The sequence below is a fragment of the Neopelma chrysocephalum genome, unplaced genomic scaffold, assembly GCF_003984885.1.
Source record: "Neopelma chrysocephalum unplaced genomic scaffold, ASM398488v2 Primary Assembly neopelma1_61b, whole genome shotgun sequence".
Taxonomy (NCBI): domain Eukaryota; kingdom Metazoa; phylum Chordata; class Aves; order Passeriformes; family Pipridae; genus Neopelma; species Neopelma chrysocephalum.
This window is the reverse complement of record NW_020897717.1, coordinates 10,158,995-10,169,216: the sequence shown is the minus strand read 5'-3', so window position 1 is coordinate 10,169,216 and position 10,222 is coordinate 10,158,995. Positions and strand designations below refer to the sequence as shown.

Sequence of the window (10,222 nt, the reverse complement as noted above, 5' to 3'; positions counted from 1 at the left end):
AGTATTTATTTAGTTGTTACAATGTAGCTAATGCTGGATTCCGGCTCCAGCTCAGCTCTACAGTGTCCTAAGGCTGAATCACAGAAGATTCTGAAAATAAATGACCTCAGATCGAAACATATTTTTAACATGCTTCTCCTTCACAATCAGAGAAGTCTTGCATGATTTTGTGATCCAAATAAGCTACCATCTTACTGCCATCTGCACTAATTCTAAGCCAAAAAGAGACCTTTCATATCTGAAACACAAACAGTGATGTAAATCAAAAGTTCACCCAACTTCAAAATTTTAAGATACATATGAAACAGCAGACACAGTGAAGGAATAGAGAAACACCATGAACAAATACATCTTGAGGAACTGTGTAAGAACAGACTAGTTATATACAATGCTGCTGATGATACAGCTTGAAATGGAAGTGATCCATGAGTGACGGATTATAATAGAAACAACAGAGAATGGTATCTGGTCACTACCCTTAACAATGCCAAACTGGTAACAGTAACAAATGTGAACCACATCTCAACAAGCACTATCCTTACAATCACCCAACTTGAGGGACTTCCTGTTGCAGGACACCAGCACGGCAGGCATATCCAGGAAATGATTAAACAGTATAAATAAAAGTACTTTCTAGCTCACATCGGTTACATTTCATTTAAAGGGCTGTCTATACCTCAGACATAACAGGTCTCTTACAGGGAGTTATTCCTTGTCAGATAGACTATTGCAAAATAACATTCATTATCTTAACTGGCACTGTGCTGGAGGTAGGACACCGATGCAATAAATCATTATATCCATTTTGCAAGAGGGCTGGTAGTTTCATTAATAAATAATTTGAACTAAGGGGAAAAGAAAACCTTCAGAGGACTACAGTGTTAGGCATAACCTGGCCACATCAGAGTGGTCCGGGGGTTTTCCTCTTGATGTGGGGCAATATAAACTTTTGGAAATAAACATAAACAATGGCAATGAGCTTGTAATTTATATTTTATTTTGCACAAGCTTGCATATATACTGCACATACATTCAGTTTAGAGAAGATGGAAGGCACACAAGGCAATTGAACTACTGTATCCTTTAAGTGGTACAAAGCAAAAAGGTAAAAGTCTGGAGAGTATACAAAAGCTTTAAACACACAAAATAAAATCCACCCCCCCCAAACATTTTTCCTGTGTTTATCTTAAATTTAGTAGCTGCCAAGCTAGAATTGTAACTTTTTTCAATCAATTGTCTACTGCACCTTTTTTTTTCCAAACGGACAGGGGAGTCTTACTGTTTTATCTTGTCATCAATTAATATTACAGTACATCCTTGGTAATACAAAATTGTACACCTTCATCAAATAAATTAGGATAAATTAAACCAATAAATTATGCAAAGTCTTCAGAACAATAGACGACAACAAAAAAATCCACAGTTGAAATTGCCTCTAGCTAAAAAATAAAATAAAAAAAATCAAAAATTGACTTTATCAGTTCAGTTATTGTACTATCTTCAAATTAAAGGGTATTTATTACAAAAAAAAAGAGCTTAATAATGCTATTTACAACATATTGCTAAATAATATAAAGGCAGTGTTTTGTCACTTTTGTAACTATATACATATGAGTAATGGCTGGGACAATATCAGTTTAAACCTTAACCTTTGACTCTTCTGGGCAGCATTAAAACCAACCTTAAGAGGCTTTTTCTTCCTCCTTTTTTTAGTTTCTGACTCTTCCACGATATATGGTAATGAGATGGTTATTGTGTTTGTCTACTATCTCACTAGAGTGGTACAATTAATGCAGAAAGTATGGATTTTGGAGAAAAAGGTAAGCTCACTGTTTCTTCTAGATTTGTTTCTACATATCCCAGTATTTGTGCATTTGGAAGGTGGCTGCTTTGGGATAGAGGTGACTGTGGCTCAGATGAAAAGACTAAATAAAGTCATAGTGCCACCACCTTTCATACACTTAAAAGGATATTCCTAAGAAGATACAAAGGTTAAATACCAGTTTTCATCCCAGCTCTAAATATGAGCATTTTTAGCTTCAGTTTATAGATGGTTTACAACCAACAGTTCTACAGAAAACAAAATTGCATTTCCTTCAACAGAACATTTAAGTGCAATACAGTAACTGCTTACTCATATAAACCAGTTACATTCCTTAAGGGGAGCTTTTTGAAAACAATGCGTATTGGAATTTTCAAACACATAGTTGGTACCAGAAGGAAACATTTGCACTATTAACACCAATGATTGCTATATAATACACATGGCAAATATAGTTTTTGCTTTCACTTCTCATGTACAGTGCTCATTTTGGGGGTTTTGTAAACCACTTTCCATTTTTAATATATATATATATCTTTCTGTATATATATATATATGTATAATCTTTCAATGCTGCTGGTGAAAATCCTATCTTTAAAGCCACAAAATCTTCACCTTTATTTCTTAATTAATATTAACCTGTGGAAAAAAAACATTTTTCTATTAACTGACTTCATATACATAGAAAAAAATTCTGCAATTTTACAGAAACTGTATTACCCATTCCCTTGACATCTGATGAAAGAGACTTAACTTTTAAAAGTAGAGAGCTGGATTTTCAAGAATGCTTTCAACTATCTACACAGTTACTGTAGTGTTTCTTATAAATTCAACAGATGTTTTCAGAATGTAGTTATTAAAATCTTATGTCCTTATGCAAGAACAGCCATAAGGTTGAATATTTACATTGCTTTATAAAAGTTCCCCTCGATTTTCAATGTTCACCCACATACCTGGTACAGTAACAAAGATTCTTCAAACTTAAAACACTTTAATTAAATAATACTCAGAGGCACAAAGCAAACCTCAGGAATACATGGGTGAACACCTTCTTAAATAATTACTACATTCTAACATCTTCCACGTGTTTACCATTAAATGTGAAACGTTCCCATTAAACAACCAGAGATACAGTAAGAATTAAATGTTTTGTAGTTTCAAATAGAACATTCTTTTCACAAAACATAACAAATGTCTAAAATAGGTTCTTAATCTAGATAGGAAAAAGGTAAGCTTTTCACTTCATACGCATATTTTGTGTGTGTGTGTGTGTGTTTCTGTGTAAATATACATACATATGACCACACGTGTTGTCCTGTGTGTGTGACTACATATGTATATGTATATGCACATATGTCACGTATGAAATATTGCTTCTATACTACTTTTCATCAGGCTAAGAAAACACAAGATTTGCACCACAGTTACAAAAAATTGGCTTCTACAAGAATTTTCAAAACTTGAATGCTGCTCAAACAATTGAGAAAAAATAATTTGCATTATCAAACTGTTCTAAAAATTCTCTTCTTCAAAAACGTATTCTCCTGCTTTGTTTTTTTTTTTTAATTTTTAAAAAGACACAAAATATGCATAGCTATCAACATTATGTCAAACAGCTGGAAAAAAAAAGTCAGTGTTTATTGCAACTGTAGTAATTGAAAAATAAAGTTTAAAGATGAAAATTGTAAGCCACAGAAGGCACAAGAACAATTGTACTTGTGGGGGAAAAACTGGTATTTTTGAAGGATTTTTTTATCCTTCCGCTGGTGCATTTAAGGTCCAGGCACAGACTATAACCTCAAGTTTATATGCAGAAATAAATCTGAATTAGCAGTAAATGAATGGCAAGATGGGGTTTCTACATGGATTTTGAAATTCTTTTCCTATGTAAACTTTTCATTACAATAAAAGTAGCCTCCTGCCTTTTAGCCATTTTTAGTGAAATAATATTGAGATCATTCAAAAGAAACTGCATTCTATTTAGAATTTAGTACAAATACATGTATTTTTAATTTTAGGTGCATTGGGAGGCACAAAGGCAATATGGCTATAAAATGCAGAAAAATCATGTAACTGGAATGATCAAATTATCATTTATTCAGACCAAGGAGGTTTTTATTTTGTTTTTAAGATGAAATTTCTATTCCTAATTCCTATGCCTCATTTACTATTGAGATCATGCTACTCATAAATAAATAAATAAATGCAACAACATCAAGTGTTGAGTACACAATTTCACTTATTTGAATTATGTGAATCCCATTGCAGCCAAATAATAATAATAATAATATTAATAATAATATTAATAATAATATGATAATATAATAGTAATAATAAAAGCAACTGTGAAATCACAGATTGAGATGGTAGCTAGTAGTATGTCCACATAGTATGACTAAAGTATGGCTTTGCTTTCTTATGTCCAAGGTGACAATGCAGTTATATTTTGTATCTGATGTATGCCAATGATGAACTTACTGTATTAAAACTTGAGCATTTTATGCCACTTCTTCCCATAAATCAAAAAGTGCATGAACACAATTTTCACCCTCAGATTTCATTGGAGTTACATTTTTATGAAGTGTAATGTTTACCAAATCATGCACACACGCATTAAAAAAGAAAGGAAAAATGAAATAAAGAAAAGAAAATGAAAGAAAATGTAAGAAAATAAAATAAAGAAAAATAAATCCTGTCTACTGTAAGGATACATACACTATTAGGTACTCTCAGAGAGTCTAAGATCAAGATTTGTTTTGCTTTTAATGCATAGTGAAAATGTTGGCACTTCATCCCATGCTATTGTCTGCATTGCCTATACTCCACAGATACTGCCAGTGCTTGAAAAGAATGACAGGGAATCGTAGGATTGTGCTGTTTAATTTGAAGTCAGCAGGTTTTTAAGGCTTTCTGCTAACAATAATTGCTTTCATACATTTCTGTCTATCAGCAGTATTTGTAAATGAAGTGAAATTGCAATGATCAGGTCAGCTCTTTAGTCACATGGGTAAACTTTCACTCTCCAAAGTCAAAATGTAATTTTAAAATAGATACCAATATCCTAGATGGTCTAAATATAATTCACAGCTAATTAGGAATTTCCTCGAGATTTAGATTGAATTATGTAGGGGAAAATACTATTGATGATAACAATAAATTCTTACTGCATCCGTACAAAAGACGACAAAGAAAATGACAAATACAGTGTGCCATAGCATATTCAACCTTCCCCCAAACTTCTGGAGAACATATCTTTCTGAAAACATGAGAAAAGGAGAGCCACTAAAGAAAGCACGAGAACTAGCAGCCAGCTTTCTTTCTGTCACATCGGGGTATAGTATTCAGGCAGACCCAGATCCATCACGGACTTTACACTGTAGCTCAGGTTTTGGTCAACACTAGCTCCAGCTTCAGAAGACAAGTGCAGCATATTGCTCAAATAGATTTTTTCTCTTTTTTTTTTTAAAGCTGCACTTACTGAAGTTTTAAAAATCTAATTTGGCTATCTGAACCCTGCATAGCCAGGAGGACACTGATTTTTGTATATGCTTGATTAGATTTTTATGAAAATGTAATTTTTATTCTTCTGATTAGGAAAAGACTAATTATATTTTACAGCTACAAACAAGCCTTTTTTTTTTCCTTTGCCTCAGCACTGTGAGGTGAAGACTCTTCTACTATATCCAAGATCATTCAAAAAGCGGACAGAAAACTTTGTATACTGGAAAGCAGATCTTGGGAGGCAGAACGGACTAAGAAAAGAATAAATTTAGGGACAAATGCCACTTGAAGTAAGACCGAGACATGGCCATATAGGACGCTGAAGGTTTCATTTTTACTCTATGGAGAGTGAAATGCTTCCGCTTTAGTAAGCTGACCATATTCCAAAATTAGTGTGGTTGATACGATATTGTGCATGAATTACTGGCCTAACCCTGCAAGAACGGTATTTGATTTGTGCAAACATCCCTTGCTGCAATTTAGAGAAACAACAACCTGGCATGTTGATTACTGGTGCAGGGTATCTGTCATTTCTGTAAGGAAAGCATGAAGAATAGGGTTTACATTTTTGGGTGTCACTTCTTGGAGTGAGTACCTAAAATAGATGTTGTATTTGTTTTGAAGTATGAAACAAAATCTAGTTATTGATTAAAAAGTATATAAATACAAATAAAAAAGCTCAAAGCTTATGAAGTGACTCCACAGAGTTCAGACCTTTAGCAGTATAAACATAATATAAACTTCATTGTCTGTAGTATTGTGCCATGACATTAGTCTCACTAAGACAAAATGCCACTTTGCAGCAAGCAATAAATCTGACAAAGCATTTTTAAACATAATGCCCTAACTTGCTAAGACAGGCTTTTACACACTTCCAAACTCTTCTCCCTGAAAATTAACCCCGTTGATTCTTCAAATGTTAAGGGTCTTGGGCAAAAGTAAACCAAAGGCTGAAGTAAAATAACCATCCCCTTGGAACTAAACGAAAACTTATATCCAGGAGGGATCAGTCTAATTTCATATACATATATATATGTATGCAATACACATATATATGAAATTAAAATAGAGACACACATGACTTGGGCATCAGAAGGGGACTGCTACTTTCATACATTCATAAATAGCTGCTGAACTCTCTACTCATGAAGAAGCTCTTGTAGGCAGTTTGGGGATTTGAAAATCTCAGGGACCTCACTGTCCAGCTTACAGATGACCTTGTATATGGCCTTCTTCCAGGAAGGATCAACATCTTTGCCTGCGATAATGGCATTGAAAAACTCCCGTAACGTGATCTGAGCCACTTCCAGGAATCTCTCTGGAACCTGCTGATACAAGGAGACAATGGCATTAATACAGTTTTCAATTTCAAGTCTCTGGTTCTTCAAAGGAAACTGAGCTAAGTTCTTTCTTTCAGAAAGGGGCTTACATAGCACCTGCATTTTCTAAATGTGGCAGCCCTCTATTCTCTTATGCAAAGCTGTTATATATAGTACTATAGCAATAACTTTTATAACATGTGTTAGAGATCTTCATAAAGTCTACTGACAGAATGTAGGTAACAAAATGTTGCTGTCTGAGTTTGGAGAGTGGGGGATTTATAGGATATAATTAGCAGGAGGAGAAACAAACACAATTGTTTTTAAGGAAAGAAATCTCTGCTTGATATTTTACCCGTGCATTTAGGGCTATGTTCCCCTCTCCATGTGAGGACTAATATGAAAGTTATGCATGCACAGAAAGCCCTTTGTACCTCTGTCCTTAACTTTGGTTACAACCAGTGCTGAAAGCTACCAAAGAAATGGAGTACCTCTGAATGTTATATGTAGTTTAAAAACAAGCAAGCAAGCAAGCCTTCAGCTAGTAGCTTGCTTCTCTGGCTGCTATGCATGAGAACCCCATAAGATGGCTTTCTCAAGAGACGTTATGGTTTCCCCTCCTTTTTCATAAGTGTACAAATAGCACCCCAACCTCTTCAATGGGTGTATTGTGCTCCAAGTGGCTACTGAGCTGAGATGCTTTAAACTCATTTGTGGTTTCTAAATGTCACTGTCACTTCATGGGTAAGTCAAACAGTGAGCTAGCGGGAACATGCCACTCTCATAAGTCCCTGAACAATGGGTGAACGTTAAAACCCACAGTTACCTCCAAACTTTAGTAATTAGTTCTAAATAGTTGTCTCAGGCACCAGTACCACCTTCTTACCCTTTGCCTTAAATGATTCAAAAGCAATGACTGTAACGAACTGTAGGGCAGTTGCAAGGTTGAGGTAATCTCCATAAAGATATTCTTTTCTTTTATTACGGAAATATGGCTTCACAGCTCTACAACTGCTAATACATGGCCGGCCAGTAGCCACATGCTTATAATAGCAAGTATTCCCTCACTGCTACTCTTTGCCCCTCCAGCAAGAGGAGTTCTCCGACCTGCACTAGGAGCCACTTGAACCCTTCCTGTGACCAAGAGACACTTGGGCAGATCTCACTCATTTACTGAATTCATGTCACATTACCAGATCAGGACCAGCTCCTTACTCTCTACTTCAGGCTTTTGTCCTTCTCCCTTTAGAAGCCACTCTCAGAAAACTTGTCTGGAAATGTGTATGAATAACCTGATACCACAGAGCTCTGGAGCCTCACTCACCTATCACAACTGGGGAAACACTAGCAGTTTGCTAGCCACATTTTGCCATCAGACGAACATGTGATCAGCTCTCCCCGACACCAGATGACAAACTCTGCTTCCAGAAGCCCTGTAGAAGTCCTCTGTCTACCTCTGAGAGTGAAATCCAGCCCCCCCCCCCATTTTTCTCTGCTCCCAAACACAGGTTGCCTTCTGTGGAAATTTTTCATTCAATAGGTCACATAGAAAGAAACATTTTTACAGATGTTCTATTACAGCAACAATTAGGAGAGAAAAAATTAACTATTATGTTTAACCATGCTTTTCTCATTCCTGCATTGCTATACAAAAAAGATATGCTTTTTCTGTACCTGCAGTTCAAACAACGCTGCTCACATGCTGTTCATCACCCTTGGTATTCAAGGGTGCTAAGCAAGGGGAAGGAGTTTTGACTACATGATACTAGAAATCAAGAAACATAGTAGATAATCAACTTTATGGAGTAGAAACTGATGTTAGTTCAGGAGGACAAAACCTTTTAGTTTTGGTATCCACTCCAGAGGACCAACATTAGATGCCTTTCTTCCCTTCCAAGCTGCTAGAGATGGGAAGGAGGCAATTACAAGCACTTCCATAAGAAGCATAAAATCTAAATGCAAAAAGTCCTACCCATCCTTCCTACCTCATGGTTACACCCATGACAACTTTAAACATAGAAGTGACAACCTGGGCTTTAAGTTGAGCCTTTGCCATTCAGTTTCTACCCGTACACTTGATAATTCTCCAGGTAGGGGATGTTGCTTCTCCATGGAGCAGGCAGTGTGAAACCCCTGAACCACTAGCTTCCAGGCCTCCCACCCCTGTAGAGACACACAGGTTTTTCTTTTAGACTACGAGTTATCTTTTATGCTCTAACTTTATTGTACCTGAGTCACATCTGCAGGGTTGGGCCCCTTTGAACGCAGTACAACAGGCTGCAGAGAGCAGCCCGCAAACATAATAGTGAATGAAGCTCTATGGGGGCTTTGAAGAGACCCAACTTTTCAGCTTCTTTTGGATGCTTCACCTTGTAATGCTGAATTCCCAAAGATCTCCCCTACTCCTCAGGCATTAGAGCCATTCATAGCTCTTTCCTTTTGGGATGTTATTAGCAATTTTTCACGTCAGACTGGATTACACACATTACTTTGCATGTTGTAATGTGAATTCCATTGTGATTAATCCCCACAGGATGGTACGCCAGCCAACACTTTTCCTTTCTAGAAAGAGTATCTGCAGTGGCTTTTTTGTTTGCTTTTCTTTTTTTTAAATAAAGAAAATACTAGTGAAGTCCATAGCCTGAAAATAAATATTTAAATGCATGGGTAGTTATATTTTTCAGTGGGCAATTAATCAGTCAGCCACGTTAATTATGTGTCTGGGGGTGGCATTTCCCTGACCCTAAGTGATGGCGACCTATTCAGCGCATCTTTACACCTAACTGACTGAACATCTCTGAAGTAGGAACATCTGCATAAAATGCTTCAGTGACGAATAAACTCCATCTACATTGCTTTTAATAGAACCAACAATCCCTAGTATGAACTCAGGGCATTTTCTTAGCATCAGGTGGCAGCAGTCAATCAAAGAATCACATTGTACATTCACCAGGAGGAAAGACAATGAGATCTTCTCAGGGGGAGGCTAGGTGGGTTTCAGGGTGAAGCTTCCACATCAGATCGATTTAGAAAGAAATCACACTTTGCCGCATGCTTTGTCAATGTAACCTCACTTCACTGCCAAGGAAAAAAGTCACAGGCCAAACTCTGGGCTAGTGTAAATCAGTAGGGCTCTACGAGCCTCAGTGCAGTTACACTGATTTACACCTGGTACGCATCGGTCCTGTACTTTCTAACACAGTCCAACAACCTCCACAGTGCCCCTTCCTAAGCCTTAGCCATGTTAACACATCTCCTTTGTCTACGAAACTTGGAGGGAATTAAAGCTCTCATCTGCTCTTGTCTATTTACGCTGTTTTAACTACTGGCATTGTCCTTGGCTTGAACAACAAACCTGAACTATTTCACTCCTGGGTTTGCATGTGCAACTATCATGCTGAACCATTTGGCTAGCACTTTGAGGGAGTGCTTTGTTAAAAATACTCAGCACAGACTATTTCTATGTGAGTAAAAGTATGGTTCCAATGGCTCAAAAGTTGGAGCCAAGTCAGACCTAACTCACTCTTCTTTCATACAGAAGCATACACAATTGCAGAAAGCTTTATAAATACCTGTTGAA

The 10,222-nt window shown here is 36.6% G+C and overlaps 1 protein-coding gene across 6 annotated transcripts in view; it reads right to left on the bottom strand.

Annotated features, from left to right (window-relative positions):
* Window positions 1-975: 975 nt before the first annotated feature.
* PROX1 (prospero homeobox 1) overlaps window positions 976-10,222 on the bottom strand; it is a 45,975-nt gene continuing 36,728 nt past the window's right edge. For 4 of the 6 annotated variants that reach the window (XM_027681822.1, XM_027681820.1, XM_027681824.1 and 1 more), the window contains one exon: window positions 976-6,651. In XM_027681822.1, the coding sequence (XP_027537623.1) occupies window positions 6,463-6,651 (189 nt within the window). In that variant the 3' untranslated portion in view covers window positions 976-6,462. The remainder of the gene's footprint in view (window positions 6,652-10,222) is intronic. The other 2 variants (XM_027681823.1, XM_027681825.1) reach the window with 1 other exon arrangement.